At 37.7% G+C, this 21,554-nt stretch overlaps 1 protein-coding gene across 1 annotated transcript in view; it reads right to left on the reverse strand.

Annotated features, from left to right (window-relative positions):
- The window catches only part of BIRC6 (baculoviral IAP repeat containing 6), a 171,505-nt gene that overhangs the window by 34,215 nt on the left and 115,736 nt on the right, over positions 1–21,554 (reverse strand). The window contains exon 65 of the mRNA XM_035892009.1: positions 20,108–20,276. Coding sequence (XP_035747902.1) covers positions 20,108–20,276 — 169 coding nt within the window. The remainder of the gene's footprint in view (positions 1–20,107; positions 20,277–21,554) is intronic.

Genomic DNA, 21,554 nt, shown 5'->3' on the forward strand with positions numbered 1-21,554 from the left:
CAGAGAGAGGGAGTGTGGGGTCGGCCTCTCCTCCCTGGGAACGGGCGATGGGACGAGGGGGAATGGTTTGAAGCTGCGCCAGGGCAGGTTTAGGCTAGACATTAGGAAAAACTTCTTCCCCGAAAGGGTTGTCAGGCTCTGGAACGGGCTGCCCAGGGAGGTGGTCGAGTCCTCATCCCTGGAGGTATTTAAAAGAAGGATGGATGAGGTGCTTAGGGACAGGGTTTAGTGGTGGGATGGCAGGATTAGGTTAAAGGTTGGACTCGATGATCTCAAAGGTCTTTTCCAACCAAAGTTATTCTATGATTCTAAGTAAGAATCATTAATGAAAATTAAAGCTGCATAGTTCTATATTCATTGGTTTTGTTTGTTTGTTTGAAAAAACGGCCAAGTAGGCATCGGTGTAGAAAGGATGCGAGCAGAATACTGCAGAGGAAGGTCACACTGCCACAGGATCCAACCCCACTGCAACTTTTAAGAATCTCTCCTCTGAAAGATCCCATCAGTTCTTTAAAACCAATAAAATATGAAGAAACACAATTAAAGCTATAATCAAATCATGTTTGTATCCAAATCTAGAAAACAAGTGTAAGAAGCTCTTTATTATCCAATAAATACATAATGATATAAAGACAGGCATAGCAAAAAGAAAGATACAGAAAACGATATGAAAAAAAGACATATATATATTTTATATATATATATGTATGGAAGGCATTCAGAGACTGCATGAGAATAAAGTTTTTTGCCTGGTCAGGGGATGAAAAAAAATTCATTATTAACACAACTCTTTACTATGGCCTTAGTAAAATAAAAAGGACCAATATTACTATCTAAGGTACATGTAATGAAATAAATCTAGTATTCAAGGTAAACTAGAAGTGTCAAATTAATCTTCCACTTAGCCAAGAAAATAAGAAAAATATTTTCTGTAGAAAAAAACGACAAGATTTAAATATTCTGCAGACAAAACCTTTATTGAAAAAGTAAAACAAATCAGGTGCAAGCTTGCCTACCACCTCATGTTAAGTGTCTCAAGTGCAGGCACTCCACAGAGATGAAAGGAAAGGTATCACTACTCTAAGAACATGAAGCAGGATCTTTAAGGAAGTTATTCTGGCTTTCATCATCCCTGCACTGGAGGAGGGAATAGTGATTTCACTATTTTTGGCAGAGGAGTGGGCAAGCAGCCACCTTGAAATGGTCCTCAGTCTGAGCATTACCCCTTCCAGCGCATAAAACAGTCACTAGTATTTTAGAATAAGATGGGAATTGAAAATAAGATGGAAACCTGCCATTTCATTGCACATGCTGCAGAAATCGACGTGGAAATTCAAAATTAGATAATGAAGTTGTGGGGTTTTTTTTAAAGCATTACTTCAGCAGATGGAAAAAGGCCAAGACTTGGGTCTTCTGTCAGCAGAAGATACCAACATTGTTACTGGACTGAAAGGACGTGTGGTTTCTGTGCTTTATGGCAAACTTTCCAAATGTGTGAGCGTACCTACAAGATCATGTCCTCAGGAGACAGAAAGAAGACTACTCAGGAACCTCATTCTGCCTTAAAAATCTAATTATTTTGCTTGGCCAAGATGGCAGGACCTCTCTGCATATGCAAAACAGAACCTTTATCACTTCCAGCGTATTTTCTAGAGAATAGTTGTTTGTTTAAATACCAAGATGGGCTTTTGGTAAACACGTAAGTGCAGGCTGAGGAGAAAAATTCAAGCCTAACAGCTTCCCTGAATCTAATAAATAAAATATATAATATATAAAAAAATAAAAAATAAAAGATAACCCCTTGAACTCCCTGCATATTGAAAGTGCCTTAGAGTGCAAATATCTATGTGGTAAATTTATCAACCAGTTTAACTGAGCACCACAGATGATGGGGAGAATCATCTCTGCCCCAGCCTTGTGGAATAAGAGAAGCTGCACCTTCTGTGTGACCTCATGCGGGTTCCTGCATCACTTATTAAAATGGATCATCCTTCATTATGTTACAGTATAACAATAAGGACTAACTCAAAAGAAAAGAAAATATTCTTTTCTTAATGAGCGGTACTATCTTGAAGTTGTCCTCTGGAAAAGACAAGAAGATATAAGTACTATTAAAAAAATCTACAGTTTGTGTGTTGGAATGAATGACCACAGATTAACTCTTTTTCTAGATTAACTCCTTCAGCCACAGAGATCCATTCCCTTTGACTTGTACCCAATACTTACCAATAGCCTCAGAGAATAGTAAGATAGGAACTACTATGAATGGGAAGTGTCTGCATAAAAGTATGGGAAATGCCAGATAGCTTTACAATATTTTATTTTCAAAAACAGAATAGAAAACAAGAACACAGAAGAAATAAAAGACAAGTGAGACTGTTGCTGCCCAGAATAATGAGGACCTATCACTTGACCAACAAATGAGACTTTCAACTGCTGAAAACGAAAGGCGGCCCTCACCTCAATGTTCCAGTAAGTTCCTCTTCAAATGCATGCTGAGCTACAAGCCTCAGCTGACAAAACTCTTTCCTGAAAGTGCAGTGAGCTCACTCTTAGGAAAGGCAAAGTAAAAACGTCTAGAACTCACCCTGGCAATCTGCTCCGTACATGAACAGAAAGAAAGGGATGGCTAGTTTGTTTGGTCAAGAAATTTTTAGCAGCTTATCCAACTGTGCCACCACTAATTGACAAAGCCACTAATATGGAAAAAAGAGACAAAAACCATTGAAAATGCATTACTTACAGTCCTTTCAGGAGACTCTTGTGTGTACTGATAAAAAAATTTGTGCCTGTAAGTGGTTACTGTATCCTTAGCAACAAAGACCAGGAAGGCATGAGAGTTAAAATCAAAAAAAAAAAAGAAAGAAGCAGATCATACATTTCTGCGATATAGTATGGAACCACGGGACATCTAGTATGGTGTCACATTCTCTGATGTCATATTCTCTCTCAAAAAGGACTGAGTCTGCTGGTAATGAGAGGCATAACTTTAAAAATTAATTCTTAATGCCTCCAGTAAAATCTGTGAATGTTTGTAGCATGTGGCGCTGCACAGCAATCTGTCCCAGACACCCAGCACTCATATTCCCAACCATGATTACCAAGCCTAAATGAAACCATTTGAGATGTAATGTCTGACTAAAGTAAAATAAGGGAAAAAAAAAAAAAAACGGGAGGCCCAGTAATATTTACTCTGGACATTTTGCAAGATGCAATGTGGTATCTCAAATTTTAAAGGGGCTGGTAAACGTCTTCACCAATTACCTTCAGAGGGAAAAATCAGTCTAGTACTTACAGATTCCCTATCTTGTCCTACAAGCAGGGCTATAGCCACCGGGTTTGGCTTCCAATTAATGAAGGGAAAAAAGGACTTCCTGGATGAAACTCTCATGGGCCTCAGCAATGAGATAAATGGACCAGGAAAGCTTAAGGATAGGCTCCCCCCACTTTAGGCAAGACAGAAACTTTACTGCCTTGTGCCTTGAACAGTCATGTCAGTGACCTGTACTTTTTTTCTGTAAATTAAACAGATATCGCAAGATGGGGACAGTCTATTGGCAGAGAGTTTCATGGAACACTTGTGGCCAAAACTAAACACTTCTGAAGGCAACAGCTCCTACCTTTCTCAAGTGAATAATTCAAAATAAACAGGACAGAAACTAACTTCAGGAATGAAATGAACACCAGCTGCATCTCGTGTATGATTTGTTAGCTTCTATGCATCCTTGTATCAAGGATCAGCATCTAACTGCATTTCTCCTGAAAACTTATTTAAAAAGATAACTCATCTGTGGGAGGCAGGAAGGCAAACACCACAGCTTAGTTTCCTTTTACATAAAACATATTACACAGTGGAGTGCAAGACATCAAGGTCTGTCAAAAAAGCGTATCTCACGTTAGTACCAGAAGTAGATCCGGGAATAGTAAAAAAATTACAAGTCCTTGGCAGTCAGATACAGATATATAAGCAGTCTGTTGCTCATGCTTTCAAGACAGACACACTATCACGTAACCACAGAGGTCCAGAACTTCACAGGGGTCTCCAAATGAGAAAGCAACCTTGTTTACTTATGTTTTAAGGACTGGCCTGTAAAGCACCTTCAGTGGCTCTGTCATCATAGTCATCATTTGGAAAAATTTAAAGCTCATAAAGAAAAGGCAAACCCCCCCACCCCAATCAATTCCAGAGTACTGGTTTTGTGAAAAGTACTCCGTGTTATTTAGGCATCAGGACAACAAATATGTGGGTGAGAAGCAGAAGAAAGAAGAACAAGATGAGATGCGAGAAGCCCCACTGAAATCTAGCCTTTACCCCTCCTATTTCTCACCAGATAATTTCCTGACGGTCTTTCCCACAAAACTCCCTTCCTTCTGGAAAACCTAACATGCACTCTAATTCACTGTGATCAAGTGAGTGGGGCCAGAGGTTGCAAGCTAGTCTGAAGTATGCCCTGTACATGCAGCTGCAAAATCCGCCACCAGCTGTGTAAATCAATGAAGAGCTCTCCAGTTAATGGATTTGTTTAAAAGCCATATAAAAGAACGTGCACTACAGAAACAGATAAAGATTGAAACAGAAGCTACAGTCCCTCAGTGATCTTTGCTAAAAAAATAATTTGTTGAAAAAAACATTTCCATGAGCTCTCTGAAGTAAGTAAAGTTCAGTCTTTAAAGGACTAAGTGCTTTATCTGCCCTGCAATCCAGTACCCAGTTATAAACCAAATTTTAGCCCCTTCGTTCCCTGTAACAACTAGGTTTTTAATTCTCAGAGATCTCAAAGCCATGATGTTTCAACACGTATTTCATAATCACTCCCTATAAATTACAAGAAATTTCTACAACACAGTAGAGCTAGAAGTACAAATTTACAATTTGTTCTTTCATAAAGCTTTCATATTATTAACCACTCAAACAGATAATCCGTTTTGACATGTAAAAAAAAAAAAATAGCTGTTGTTTAAGTTCTACTCCAAAAGCACTATCTACTAGGAAACAGTGCTTTCAAATGCTTTGAAAATATAACAAGCATCTATTCATATTCATTTGAAATAAAAAATAAGAGATTTAATGAGATAATTTCATCCTATTATTCCAAAACTATTTCCAACTAAAGATGATAAATCAGAAGAGATGTGGCAAAAGGTGCTGGGATTGGTGGCATCTTCTACGGTTTGGTTTTTTTTTTTTTTTTTTTTTTAAGGTCAGTCATCTGGAAACTCATATGGACAAGATTTGTTCTTTCTCACAAGGCAAAATGCTTTAAGAACTTTGGAGAAAAAGGAACTTGTTTTAGCAGTGTTGTTCTCTGAGAACCATCCTCCTGGAGTAGGATCAGTTCTCACTACTCTGCTTCCCTTTGCTTGCCCAGTAAGAACTCAATATTCACTTAATGGACTCCTCTAGCACAACAAAATTCACGAACATGACAGCTCAAACCCCTGATACTTGAAAGCCCTAATACTTACTCCTCCAGAACCATGCAGCCTACACTCAAACCAATGCAAAGAAATGATCCCAGATACCTGCTGCCTTTGACAAAAAACCTCCTGAGCTGCAGAGAACAGCACTGAATGACTGAAACACTTTAAACTGCTTTTTAAAGGTACAATACCCATACAAGAGATTCTTTTTGACATCAGTGAAGAAGAGTAAAATGAAGACTGCCTCGTGTCCCATGTGAGACTAGAGACTGAAGAAGAGAAAAAAACCTCTTGCCGTTTTTCCATCATTCCCTTTCACCATATCCAGAAGGTCACCACACACAGTTGGGGCTGAAACCCTCACCTCTAACTCAGGAACATTCATCGGTCACCAACTTCTGAGTTGCTTCAGTTCATCAAGAGAGTGATTAAAATAGTTCCCCAAAAACCAATATGTGACATGTCACTCGACGCCCTCCAAAGGCAGGTTGGCTCAGTTTTTCCTAAACTATTACTCGACTGTCAAATTTACCACTTGTCTTGACCAAATGCCAGTGTGCATTCTGACCATATTCACACACAGCGAAGCACTGGCTGATCTTCACCGGTGTTAAGAGAAGCTGGTGTTGAAAGCGGTGTGGCAGAAGAACCAGTACTACTCTCTGCCCGCTTAATTGATTTCTTAATACAGAACTATTTTAAAGCAAGTGTGAGAGACTGGAACAAGTAAATGTCTGGTAAGTGAAGACTGACAGGTGGGAACAAGCTAGAGGAACTTCTGTAGTTAGTTAGGACATAATTCTGGATTTTTCCGAGGATATTCTGGGTCAGTAACTAAGTTACAAAAATCAGGAAAAAAACCCCAGACAAAAGCCAAAAGACACTGAAGTTCCTCAACCAGAAGGAAAACAACACGTAGTTGAAGTGTCAAAATCAAGTCAATGCTGAGATGCAACACATGAAAGGGGTGTGAATGAGAACAGTAAGAAATCTAAAAGTAACTTGTGTTGCTACAGACAAAGGATGAGAGTTGTTGTTCTTTTTTCAATGGAAGAGTAAAAAAATACTTTGAAACCTGGTTCAAACTGGCCATGCCCATCACTGCTGACTCAAGGGCATGACACATCAATCAATATCATAAAAAATAGGCTAACAGCTGCCACAAAGAAAACAGTAGCTGTGTTTAGTTCTCAGGAGAGAGGAAAAAAAAGAAAAAAAAAGAAAAAAAAAATAGAGAAGAAGGAAAGAGCATGGATATCCACTTCTCATTTACACTAAGCAAACCAGTTCATCTTAATTTGTGCATATTATTGCATCTCCCTACAGACAGAGCTTTGCTCTGTTGTTCTGCAATTTAACTGAAAAAGTGTCAGACCTCATAAAGAGAAGTTCGTGGAGGTTGTCAGAAAAGAAAACTAGAATGCATCACCTACAGGATGCCTGTGCTACTACATTTCAAGTGGTTTGCTGCATCTTGGGGAAAATGCAGAACCACTACAAGGAAAAACAATCTTCATGGACAACTGATGTAGGAATGATCTTTTGGATTTCATTACAGCACTTTAATCTAAATAGCTTTTTAAGTCTAGACAGCTCTTTACATTCTGCTTTCCATTTTCTCCTTCAAATCTCCCTTTATGTTCTGCTTGAACTTGCAATCTTCTTCAGAGCATTTGCTCTTTCTAAGAGCAAACAATATCTGACTCAAAACATGCTATTTTAATGAAAAAATACAGCATATAGAATAATCTTAGAGTACATGAAAATCAAAATTATATAAATCCATAAAAATACATGAGGAAAAAGAAAGCTTACACTTTGGTTAAGAGTACTTGTTCCTGCTGTAAATGTGATGTTATGGGTGTACCACATTACTCATAGCGGTAGCATATAGCAGGATAATGATCATCTAAGGATCAAGACTGTAAACCACTGAATGTATACCACTGAGTTTTTACAAGATAGCCTGGCAAGTCCCTCTTGAAGTATGAATATCTTTTAAAATATGACATACATTTGTATTGCCTAAGGTCTATTCCCATGCAATACAAGTGCTCAAACATCAGTGGTAATGAACAGAATGACCTCTAATCAACAGAATTTGTTCTGCTCTTGGGATGCTACATAAATCAGTTACCAAGGAGTTGCCAAAGTCTAAGTGCTTGAAAGCTCTGCCTAGACGGAAGTAACAGAATTAAATTTAGGACATTTTTGGACACCGGTGTCCAAACCCAAAGACTATGTAATGTTCACCCCAAAGCAGGTGGTTTTATTACTGACTTGTATAAAATGTACTCCCAGACACTAATTTTATTTCATACAAAATGTACAAATCTCCCTATTTTTCCAAGTATTATCAAACATTATGGATAAATCAAGGCCTTTTCAAATCAACCTCTATTAATTCATTTTGCTCATGTGAGAAATCTTGCATGAAATTTTCTCTTCATACTGAAGATGCGTTGTAGCTATAAGAAATTCATTTGTAATACTGGCTTCCACCCAACGTGGATGAATTCCTCAAGTTTCCTATAACTGAAAAATGTTAAGCCTGACAACCTTTGTCTAGCTTCCCCCCCCACCCCCCAGCAACTCTTTGCCATCTGACAGCTTAAGCAGCAACTGCCCCATCCCTCTTATCGTGCCATGCTAGAGAACTATTTTGGGCTGGATCTGTTTTCCAAACCAGTTCACGGCATGTCCACACAGACACGCGTATCAATACAATGGAAGGACGTGAGGGGAGAAATGCCATCAAACCAAGGTCCATGGCAGACGTTGGATCTGAATCCCAGTGTGCAGGAGGTGTCACTCCCCCTCGACTGCGTGCAGAGGAAGCCCAGAGCAATTTGTTTCCCTGGGTTCACCTTGGCCACTGAAGGGCCAGCTGCATCACAACTACATAAACGGCAGACCACTATGAGACCTCAACCTTGGCAATAACCAGGCCAAGAAATATTCTGCGAATCTTTTGCTGTTCACTGTGGATACATCTTAATTAGCTGGTTATTTGCAGTGGAGCTGCTGAATTTACTTTATTGTCACTATTTTTACTTGAAAATATTGCAAGAAATTCTTCTGCTGACCTTGAACCTTTATATCTGGTTGTGTTGACAAAGTGCAGATTCCTACCCTCCAAATACATCCTTAATCTTTTATTTAGAGAGGCAAATTGCACATTTTCCCCCCTTTCACAAAGGAAAGGGTTTGATTTTTAACATGGGAGGGTTAATACAGTACAATGGCTTGAAAATTCAATTATTGCTAGGTGCTCTCAGCAATATGAATGGTCAGAATACACACGTTCAAGTTTCCCCATCTCTACATCTCTGAATGAATATAGGAATACGTTCGAGATACATAGACAAAAAACAATTCTAGGAACAACTGAAGTTGCAGCAGCCTTTTCAGAATAAGGGAAGAGCTTAAAACGAAAGACCATATACACATATTAGAATATACGTATTTAAGGAAACTATGCTGAAGAGATTTAACCTAATTACTTAATTCTTCTAGAGTCAGACAATCTCACTGAGGCAACATTACTTTCAGGATAAAGGGCAAATCACATACAAGTACCATACAACTCACAGTACTTCAAACATGGTATTTGCCATTAAAATAATACACGTGTAAAATAGGCAGTTTTGTCCATTACAAAGAACCTAACAAATGTACTTAGACACTGTAGAACAATAATGAGAAAAGAATATGTAAGGAAATTAATTTGAAAATGGAAGTATTTAAAGCAATGATTTTACCTTCTTTTGCTTTCTCACAAGAAGATTATTGAAAACTGAATTTCAAACAAGGCCTTGTAATTTCTAAAATATGATGTTCTGGAAAACGATCAAGGTTTCCAGTTACATTCCTACTGTTTGAATTCAATGTAATTAATTATCTTTTGGGTTTTTTTCATATGCATGAGCTCTTTGTACTTCTGAAATGCATCATATTGCAAGTATTTTTTTAAGTAAGTTTTCCAATACATGTAAAATATAGTTGCCTTCATATCAAGTAGCTATGCTATATCAACTAAACCATATTGCATTGGTAGCCTTCATAGAACAAAGCGACTGAATAAAATTATCTGAAACACAGCTACTTGCAGAGGTTATTAAAATTGTGGCTTTTTATCTGAAGAGACTGGGAAGAAGAGAAGGCTTCACAGAGCTCCCCCCCTTTCCAATAGGGCAGGCAAAAAATACCTCTCTGATTTACCTAAGAAAAAAACTGAGTTACTGCTTGCTATGAAATCAGAACGGGGATATTTTTCTTTAAGTCTGTGTTTTCATTAATTACACACTAACCTGCATTCTTTGGGTGGCGAACAAAAAGGAGAAAAGCATTAGAAGTAGTATTTCCCATAGAAACAATTGCCTGTCAAACAAAGCATAAAAAGACAAAAGGCAGAAACACTGTTTCAGCTTGAATGCCTTAATGTCACCATTCGTCATGCAGCACTTCCTCAGAAAACCCCAAAGCACAGTTAACTCTACTCCTCTCTACACCGCGCACTTTCTCCGTTGGTACAGGATTAAAATGTGCGGGGCCTGACAATGAAACAGCAGAGCCATCGCACATTGTTATGCAACTCCCTGTCTGCAAGGGTGGCTCGTAGCTCCTTCTTTATTCAGCAAGTGCCAAGTGCATGTTTAATCAATGTCACAGCTCACCACAGTGTGCAACTAAAGCCACTGTCATTCCTCGCTTCAGATTTGCCTGGCTAAGTTATGCAATGCTCTGAAGAATACCTTGGAATTCTTTCCAGAGGCTCTGAATGCAGGTGTGTGACAGCGTTCACACTACTGCGAGTAAAGCAGACTTCTTTTCATCCTTTTTCAGGCTGGACTAAAATTACATAGTGTGACTGCACGTAGTTCGCTGCATTTGGAATTACAGCATGTCAACGTGAGAAAGCCTCTTCAGACGGCTGCCACAAAGATTAAATCAGAGGCTGGGGTTTTCTGAAGTCTTAATAAATAACTAAGTGTAACTGAATAAAACCAGGAGCTGGTTTTTTTTTGGTTTGGTTTTTTGGTTTTTTTTTTTTTTGTTGTTGTTGTTTTTTTGTTGTTTTTTTTTTTTTTAAAGGCAAAACTGAACAGCATGCATTTCGTTGCTCTGCATCATCTAAGGGGAAAAAATCCTCAATTTTAATGAGAATTAGTCAACAGTGAGGATCGTTACCAGAAAGGGTTTTACTGTTTTTCGACTACGCTTGCTTTAGTGGATTACTGAGAGAGAAGGCCAGTCATTTGGAAGATTCTGTAACATTATTATCCTCACCGATAAACTTCTTCATCAAGGAACTGTTCATGCTCCTATCTGGTCTGTCTGAGTGAGGAGAGCAGCCCCTTCATGAAGATAAAAGCCTGGTTTGCCACTGAATCGACAAGTAAGAAGCATGTCTGATGACATTTTATTCCTGATGCAATGTAGGGTAAGAAACATCATATTTTTTTACCTTTCTGTGAGATATGCTGTGAGCTGATGGCTTTAATTAGACTCGCAGCAGAAATACATTTATCTCCAATGATTAAAGATGTATGCCGGGAGAGAAAAATGCTATTGCACTATAAAATGCGACTGCAAATTTTCAATAAATTGGGGTTATCTGAACTAGCAGAAATCCCAATCAAATTTTGGTGTAAGGCTGGAAATTTCTGATCAGTAAGGCTGAACCAGCATGGCACAGAATATCAACATCTCAGCCACCAATGAACATAATTTTACAGGGAGTATGTTTCTAGAGGATATTTGACTGTAAATTAAGAGTACGAGAGCAGCTAAGTAATAGAGACAACCTGTCAACCTCACTTTTGCAACAAAAAGGTAATAAATCATACACGCATCTGTAAATATCTATCTCAAGTCCTTATACTGCATAGAATTTCCTTATCTTACTATAAAAGCACTACTGTTCTTTGGCATACTGCAGTAACAAACATATTTAATAACAACAACCACCTTTATATTTGAAGAGAGAGACATTTTCTGTTAAATGTTTACTGCTGCATGGATGTCCAAAAGCTGATCTATTAAACAAGTAAAAGGATAAGATCTCACCTGCAATTGCCTATTTAGGGCTCACTGGTCAAAAGAGACTGCAATACTGTATTAAGGAGGCATATCTTCCACATTCGAAAACAGCAGACTTGAATATTATCAACTGGTTTTATACTGTGACAGTTAAATATTTAACAACAGCTGAAAATTCACCTCATCTCCCAAGGCATTTCAGAGTATTTGACAATGCTCACATACCTGCTTTCATCAATTTGATGTTTCATAAGGAAACAAATCAGTTGGCTAAAGACAAATTTTACATTTCTTTTACAATAAAGCATGTTAATTGGCTTGAAGCATCAAGCTATTTTTCACTCCTTCTACCAAACCTGCACCTACAGAACAATTACTTTAAACATGGACATGTTCATACAAAAAGAAAACAAGAGATGAATACAACTCAACAAACAGCATTAAGAAAGATTGTGCAAACAAGTACAGAACTGTTTTTTAAAAGATCAAAGCTTGCATGTTTGTCAGACCAGAATTACCATTTGCTTGCTTTCTTCTAGCTAGCTGCCAGAATACTGGTGAAGGTATTTGCAGGAAAAATGGGGACCTCTGCCATCACAACACTGGAAGATGTAAAAAGGCAAGAGGAGAAAGAAGAAAAAGAAGAATCTATTCTAGCACTGCTTGGGATTATTGGAACTGTACTTAATTTATTTGTTATTGTTTTTGTGTACATCTACACTACACTTTGATGACATTTTTGAACATCAATTGCACAGCATACAGTGCAAAGACCAGTGATGGTAAGGATGATTTCTAAACTTAAAGCAAAAAAAAACCAACCAAACAAACAACCACTGTCTGAAAAGATTATCAAAAACATTCCAGAGCAAAGTGTCTGGCTAAGGGCGCTGCATCAATGACTGCTAAATGTATCTGTGAGCCCAGCTAGGGTGCTAAATTATGTAAATGAAGGCAGACTATATTCAACTTCTCATTGATAACAGATGAAATCCAAATAGCAGAAACAGAGACGGCACTGTTTTATTGCCAGCAAACATGCAAGACACGAGAAATGTAAGCAAACACCGAAAACAATCAGAACATAGAAAGAGATTAATTAAATATATAAATACATATAAGCAAGCCCCATGATGCTTTCTATGGTTTTGTGCAATATGTCTCTTCATAGCTGAGACCAGAAAACAGACAGAAGGGTTTTATTTTTAGATCACCATAATTTAGGCTTATAACTTACACTAATGTATAAGTGTGGAAACAAGAACACTGTAATACCAAAAATTGTAATATTATAAATAAAATTTTAAACTATTGACTATATTCTGCAGCATTTTTGTTAGTCTTGTGAAAAGCTGAAAAAGGTTAGTTTCTTGCCTTTACTGAATCTGTATTTGAAGTCATCATGCTATACTGACAATGTGCTTTTCTAATTAAAAATCCTTTAAAGTGGTGTGAAAAAATAAAGAATAGTTTCAGTTTCTTTTAAGAAATATTGATAATTACAGTGACACACTAATACATACAATACAAACGTACAAACAATACATTTTCTGTATCGCCATTTTTAGAATGTGTTTAACATAAGTCAACTTCTATGTTTTCATCTTGACTATTATTTTCAAGTAAAATAAAACATATCACACAAGGATTCATGGTGTTGCATGAGAAACAGGTTTAATATCTTTGCCCAGAAGACTGTACTTTCTCTTTCTGGACCAGGTCCTGAAGACATTTTCCCTTTTTGCATCATTTATGATTGAGGCCCAGAATTGCAACTCTTGTGCATACTTCATGGAACGTGCAGTTAGACTACTGAAATCGATTAAAATATTTCCACCTTTCAAATTAATGTCTTTGAATTAGATCCAAAGCTGCAGACAGTCTGAGATTATAGAAGCTTTTATATACATGAATATATCTTGCATATATCTTCTAACAGAAAAGCTGCTTTTGAGAGCTACCCTTAAAAAAAAAAAAAACCAACACTGATTTTAATAAATACCTTTCTTAGGAACAATAGAGGAGCTGCATTTCTGAAAATCAGCTCAGATCTTTCTCCTAAGCTACATCAAGTCCTTCTGTAAAATGACAAGCAAAGGAATACATCTCCTGTATAGGTGATAGCTTATTACTGTGTAGAACTTCATAACTGCTAAACCAGCCGAGCCTTTGGAAGTCACTTCAAAACAAGCATATGCATAAAATAAGGTCAGGGATCTAGAACAGAATGACTTTGGCAATGGGATTTCAGTCAGTTGCAGAAACTATGCTGTAACACCCTGATTTATGGACAAATGAGGTGGAAGATGGTATATTCTGGTTTTGGAACCCTGAATCAATACTGGCTCATCCAGAAGAAATGATAAACAGAACTGAGGCTGCACTGGAAGAAAACACGTTGTGCACACAAGAAAATTTCACTATTCACAGTCTACAGCAAATCTCCTGTATTGTATGCACCAAAGCATTCTGTAAAACTAAGCTACATTCAAGAGAAAATATGCAGGTTATTCATGTTTATTTAAGACTACAGAATGGAGTCAATACATTATTAAATTTTCCAATGTACTACTTGTATCCACATACTTACGGACATTATTGCATTAATCTCATAATACAAGGATATTTGAGATGGGTCTTAAAATGAGAGGTTACAAGAATCTGCAAACAGAAATATGAAATTCAGGTAGAAATTACTGCTGTTTATTTTGATCTTGAAGTTATTTAAAACCCTGTCAATTCTGTGAAATAAATAAACAGTTGTATTTCATGTCATTTTAGTGCATAGCTCTGTTCTCGAAACTGTGAATCAACTAGTACTCCAGCACTGGAGTAAGATACTGCACCTTTTTTTTGTAAACAACAGCAAAACTGGTAAAAAGCAATCCCAAAGTTATAACCAAATGTGGCAAAGGTTCAGCATCATTCTTTTACCAGTGAATGACTTCATTAATGAAAACTAGGGGAATTTTTAATTCTGGCAATTATATACTGTCTATCTAAACTGCCACGGTAATTCTAATTTTGCTTATAGCAAAAGGCTTTGAAGGAAGCCACAGGATAATATTATCATTAGAGATGGCTCTGGCATATAAGTTATATTCTGTTTTAAAACAGAACTCTGCTATCCTCTCTTATAGAATCATAGAATCATAGAATGTTTTGGGTTGGAAGGGACCCCTAGAGGTCATCTAGCCCAACCCCCAAACATCTTAACAGGTAATACTTGCGCTCTGTACTTGTGTGGACCTAAGTCTAACTTTGGTTTAATGAGCTCCAATATACAGCTCTGGTGCTTATACGTTTAATCCAATATATTTATAAGAATCTCAACAACAAAAAATATCTTAATAGCAACTACGTCTTATTAAGACACAACAAAAAGCCAATAATCTAGGGAAAAGCAGAATTTAATGATGATACCCTGCAGTAGTACCTTCACACCTTCAGCTCTAGATGAATAAAGATGTAGTACTCTTAGCTGAATGAGCTCAGTGTACCATCTTCAGAGACCCATATGGGAACACAAGCTTCCTAAAGTACTCAGCCTGATCAGTCCAGTGGAACTGGACTACTTTGCAAAAACTAAAGCAACACCGTGTAATACCTTGAGAATGAGTATGATTAATAGAAATCTAGTGTAGTTCAAGCTCTGAGGTAAGGAGGCAAGGCCTGAAGAATATGACTTTAATGGACTCTACTAACAAAGGTATATCAAAATAGGCAGATAAAAGAATTCAGTATGTTCACTTTCAGCAGATTTGTCCATAGTACTTAGTAAATATAGTTCACAATGAGGTATTTGGTAGGTGGATGAAGCAGCACAACTATTAATGAATCTACAAGTTCAGGGTGAGACAGTACTTGGTAAACTATGAAAAGTGCATTAAAAGCAAATACTGAACATGCTGGTCAATAAACACAATCTTTTTAGTAAAGCCCTCCCATAGAAACGCATCATCTCTTCTCATCAATCAAACCCAAGGAAGACAGAGCTAACATACCACCACAAGCTATGCTGACCACATCACATGGAGTCTTTGTCCACCAAAGAAGGAAGGGTGGCTAAGGGCGGCCTAAGAGGGGAGCATGTGAAGAAAGAGCTGCAAGAAAACCGGAGTTAAAATCACACCACCACCTGCCTCCTGTAAGCCTGGGAATTGAAGCAAAGAGAGTTCAGGCAAAATTCTGCAACTCGCTATGACGTCTGTCTTCCAAAGAAGAGATGGTACCAAACCTCTGTCACTCTTCAGCTTTAAACAAGAGCAAGTCATCTCAGGGTTTGCTAGATACTAGTTTAGGGAAAAACTAGTACAACTACATTTTTATGCAAGGAGAGTCTACCTAATATTGCGATATCACTAATAAATCCCAACTTCACCGCGCTTTACTGTCCAAGCCCATAACGAAATATACGGTCCCTGTCCTAAAAGTCACTTGATTTTCCTTCTATTTCATGATTCCCTTCCACTGCCTTCTCTCTACAAACCTTGTTAGTAACAAAGACTATTATTAATACCACTTTTTTCTCTCTCGCTTCTAAATATTAGCTTAGTCTTCATAAACCTAGGTCCATCAGTCAAGTAACTCCTACTTTTATCAGCAAAATCCAGACCTTCAAGATAGCCATGTACGCTAGTTAGAAACTGATGGTCACATACAGTTGCAGGGAACCTCTTGTTGCATGGCACAAATTTTATTGTTGTGCATTTTGTTCAAGGAGAGAAATGTTCGCATATTTGGAAGAGTTCCTACAGCGGTAACTCTTTCAAATGAAGTGTGCTGTATACAAGGCAACAGTGAAAAGGTTTTACATGACACATTTTGGTGTGAAATGTGCAGAAATGCTCAGCAATTAATACACACTAGGTGTTCCATGATATGGAAGTTAAGAATCACATGAATTTTACCAATGTAAACATGATTTAAATACTTGGGAATAAACACAAATGTTAAAATAAAAAATCTCACCATGTTACAAAGATAAACTTTTTTCATTTCTAAAATGAAAGACAGTAAAGCCACAGTAATGCCATACCAAGATACGAAACAAGCACAGGAAAAAATGATCAAGAAACAGGGTGAGGATTACAACAGCTATTGCTCCTTGTGACTAGAGCTATCTTGCATAATAAGGAAAGTCCTTCATAGACAGAGAAACCTTCTTTCTCTAAAAGAAAAAAGCAATTGTGGAAATTAATGGAAGTGATCAGTTCACAATTTTCAAGGACTCCACAATCACCTTGCTCTGATGCAGATGAAGCTGCAGAGTGTGTCATAGCAATCTGGTTTGTAAAGATCTGCTTCAGGGTGAGGTTTCTAAAAGATTAAATATGTGAGCACTCCTTATCTGATCAGTATTCCTTTTATCTAGAACAGTCTGGGGAAAAAAAAAATAAATCTATTCCATGTATATTTTGGGCAAATTGAGCAGGAACATCAAAACATATTTAAGCAACAAAAAACCTAGATAAACTGTGACAAAGGCCAGTTTTATATTTTGGCACTGGAACTGTTCAAGAATTTTGCCAAAACAACTTTGCAAAGAGGTTGTGTCATACCTGTAGCTAATCAAACGTGTTTAAACCAAATAAAAAATTCTCATCGATACCAAAATACTTATCTTGTATCACCATAGTGGTATCAACCTACTGTGCAATAAAGGGAAATAGCACATCCAGCAGCTTCACTGCATATTATATTCTTTATAGAAATTTTTTCCCCCAACATTTTATGCATACGGCAGATACGTAATATGTGAAGATCACAGTTATTGCAACCATTTACAGCAAAACCAAAAACCTAGTAGAGGAATACCTGCAGCATAAGGGTAACCTTTAACTGGTACCACTAGCATCCATTCAAGTCTGAAAAAGTTAGAGTTGCTGAAAATTGCTATATTCTGTCAGCATTGCGCTGGGCACCGCTTGTACCTGCTGGGGTGCCAGAACTCAGGAACACTCTATTAGCATTCCATATGCAGTGTCCTAATTTCTCAGTCCAGCATGTTACAGGAAGAATACAGTTACCTGCTTCTTGCACATGAAAGTATGTTTTGTTAGCAGAAGGTACACTGATCTGAGAACTAGAAGACCATGTAGATGAGTGTTTCTAATAATGCTGTTCCCTTTCCGGCTCCCTGAGTAGGCATTCAGCCCTACTGGAGAAGGGAATTTTTCAGTCTTACGAGCATTGTACCAGAGCCTAACGTAGCTCCAGAGCTTCTCAACCTCTGTTGCTCTTGCAATAGCCAAGCTAGGTCTCCTGACACTCTGTTAGTGTCACCGAGAGCCTCAGCATCACCTGCAACTCATCAGACTCATTAATGTGAGAATGATCTGCTTTTGAACTAAAAAGCAATTACTGCATTGGAATTATGCCTGGCTATCACCAAGACAAACTAGTTTCAGGGACTCCTTTCAAACTAAATGCATCTGACTCAAACATTCATGAAGAAAAGACCTTCTTTCCAGAAATCATGCCTTTTTGCACATTTCCTTCTCATACTGGTATCCTATTATGTTTTTAAAGACAAGCTTGACTGAAATAAGCCTGCAAATCTGTTGGGTTTTTTTTTAAATCCGGAAGAACACTGTTAACTATAGTTTTATGTACAGAATTTTGAACAAATACAGCAGGAAGCATTCCAGACTATCGGTTGGATCAATATATTAAGCATAACAATGCCGATACCTTGAGAGCTACAGATCCATTTATGAAAGAGCAGGCAGTATCTGCTTTGTTCACTCTTCTAGTAATTTTTATTTCACACGCACAACATATGAACATCCCCTGCCAATGACAAATAACAGTAGTCCAGTGATGGAAAACATACCTAAAATGAACATTTCCCACTGAAACTTTGCCTTTTCTTTGTACTTTGGGAAAACAAACGGTCCCAGAAAGCCATACTAGCCTGAACTTCCCTCCACCAGCCACATATCTCATCTCTTCTATCAGTATCTGACTGTTCTTTCCCAGTTAAAGGTGACTTATACAGACAGATATGTTTTTCTATTGAAAACAGCAAAAAGCAATTTCAACAGCTGCAATTCATCTATAACTCAGAACCAACAGCTTCATCCTTTAGGTAACATAGCATTTTTGCCAGCTCTCTCAGTGACTTTCTACCTCAACAAAGAAGAATTTATGAGTATCTGTTAGAAAGATTACTTTATTGTTTTACTTTATCATTTACTTTATTGTTTTACATTAGATTTTCATTTGCAATAATGAGCCTGGTGTATAAGCTTCAGAGCTCATTTTCCTCGCTGTAATATGCGCAAAACAGAACCAACAAATTCACTGCAAAATTAGGGAGAGGTGTCAAATGGTGGACTGGCAAGTGAAGCATCTTCATATTTTTATTTTAACTGTAAGGCCCCAGCAGACTTTTTGAACTGCTTCTATTCCAACATACAAGATTTATATAATGCCCTAGTTACCACAGACCAAGAGAGCCACGTTCTTGGTTTAGACCTATGCAGCTTGTAAATACTTAAGACACAGATGATTTCTCTTTTACCCCGGAGATAAAATATACTGTGTAATTCAACAAGAAGCTATGACACTGTTTCAAGAAATTCACATCACCACACCCTACAACTGGCATTCAAAAGAACTGCATTAGTGTGACAAGACGCTTAGCATTTACTCCGAAAACAGGGCAAACAAAATAAGGGTCCAAACCCAAATGATTCAGATTTGGAACAACCCCTTTGCTACTTACGGATTAAATCCATCCTTACAAAGCAACTAAACAAAAACTCAACCTAAGGCTAAGGCAGTGTTAAAAACTGTCAGGCTGACAGTTATATGAAGAAAAAATGCTTATCAATATTGTCAAACTAAAGCCTGCCATCTCGTGAGACTGAACATAAATCACAAACGCAGTCTGCTGGTTTTGCCATTAGTTCCACACAGGCATTTGCCTAACTCATACTGCTTGACGCCACCTTGTACAACTGAAATGGTTTTCACAGCAAGGTACAATATACCAGATGAAACTATCAAAATGTCTTTGTTTTAAAATTATGAGTAGAAATGTCATGATAACATCTAACTTAATTTGTTTTTCCTTTAAAAAAAAACTGACCCAACAATTTCATTGCTCCCACAGATTTGAAATATTTTGCAGTTTTGATAAGAGGCTTATTTTTGTATTTCCTAAGTAAAAGCACAAAAAGCTCTGATCAAAGTAAAAGAGAATTGCCCTAGTACGTGCAACATTTACCAACTTCATGAGTATACTCGCTCAATTTTCTCACAAAATTATCATTTTTCTTCACAGCAAGATTCATGGTCTTTTATAAAGTACTCTCTCTCTCCATGTATCTTCTACAGAACAAGTTAAATAGAAACTTTTCAAATGGAAATACTATTCTCCTTTTGATTTCAACAGTTTAAAAATTAAATTTCAAGTTCAAAAAAGACATTAAAACAAAAAAGTTTTAACTCTTACAACAAATGAGTCTTTCAACAAACACTCTCATTTTGTTTTCTAATGCCCAACGGAATGTTCCATTAGCACAATTCTAAACTGGCAAACGCACTGAAACTAGCCAGAAGTACCTATAGTTTATACAAAAACTGCTTTGACAGAAGTAAGCCAACTATGATTTAGAAGGAGACAACGGCACGTTACCTGAATCGTTGCGGAGGTATGATGACATTGCTGGGATGAGGCAAGATTGACTGAGTAGCTCCAGGAGAACGGATGGAAGAGCACTGCTGTTTTGTCCTCTCCCCTCATGGCTAGTTTGGGTCTCTCCATTTGAGGTACTCCCTGCAGGATTTATGTAACTGGCAAGAACCTGAAATACACAAATATATTTAATCAAACCAGATTTATTTTAGGCAAATAACTTTGACTTTCCTCTCCTAAGGTAGACACTAGCTATTTTGCTAATTCAGTACTGGTATTTATTTCAGCAGTCCCAAAGATCTCTCAGTAGAAATTCCATACAGCTATTAGATTATGATTCCAACTTTGGCTAATGCTAAAATTAAATAGGTATTATAATTCTGAATGACTTTAAGAGATCACTTAATACGAATCTTGACAAACCTGCTGGAGTTACTCAAAGCGGGAGTTTGCCAGCTCACACCACAGAGACACGCAGCTGATCGCTCCCATTCACTTCAGAACACCCACCAGCAACAACAGATTTTTGTTTGTTGTTTTTTTTTTTTATTTTAAACCGCAAATGTTTTCAGAACAATTATAATTTCCTTTTGGATGGGACTTCAGCATTTACAGATGAAACAACGAGTTAGGGTGAGCATGACAGTTACTTGTGAGCGCGGCTCTTACTTCAGTAAACAAGGCGCAGCCTTCCCCTCAGCAGCGGCGTTGCCTCACGCCTGCAGGGCGGCTCGGCCCAAGGGTGGCTCCCGCTGCATTCACAGGCCCTCGTCCTGTCTTGACATACAACCTAATGCTCTTCCACGGGCCTGATTTGTGCAGTTGTGCTCTCAAATTAAGTAACTGTATTATTTGAAGACTCAGGGGCTCTATTCACCTTTTTAGCCTCTTCTCCTTTCTTTCATTTTCCCCTCTTTGCCCTAACCCCATTACCCATGGTATTTTGCTGCAGCACCTTAGGAACACTCCGTACAACAGAATTTTTCTAAACAACCTTTCTAGAGAAGGGACCAGGCGAAGCCTGCTGTACAACTGACTGGCGTCTTCAGCAAAATGCCGAAGGCTTTTCTAGTTCTTCCTATAATTGCTGACCGCCCAAAGCAAATGCCTCATGACTTATGACAGTCATAGCTAAACTTCTGCATGGCATAATACAGAATACTGCCTAGAAGCTTTGCTAAGAGTAATTCAGGTGATTTTCCTCTTTCTTGCTTAGGAAAATAGCTTTGGATTTTATTTGTTTTGCTTTTGCAAGGGACATGATACTTGTGCCTTCTAATCTACAGCGACTGGAATAACTGATTACATCAAAATGATATCTTCATCTGTCAGGGCATGGGCATTTTCAGACTCTCATCTCCTTTGTGCTCTACCCCAGCAGCGAGGTTAGCTAATGCATTCAAGCTGACAGTTCTGTGAATGAAATTTTTGATGACTAAATAGAATC

Source organism: Egretta garzetta, unplaced genomic scaffold, assembly GCF_000687185.1.
Source record: "Egretta garzetta isolate BGI_Z169 unplaced genomic scaffold, ASM68718v1 scaffold54, whole genome shotgun sequence".
NCBI lineage: Eukaryota > Metazoa > Chordata > Aves > Pelecaniformes > Ardeidae > Egretta > Egretta garzetta.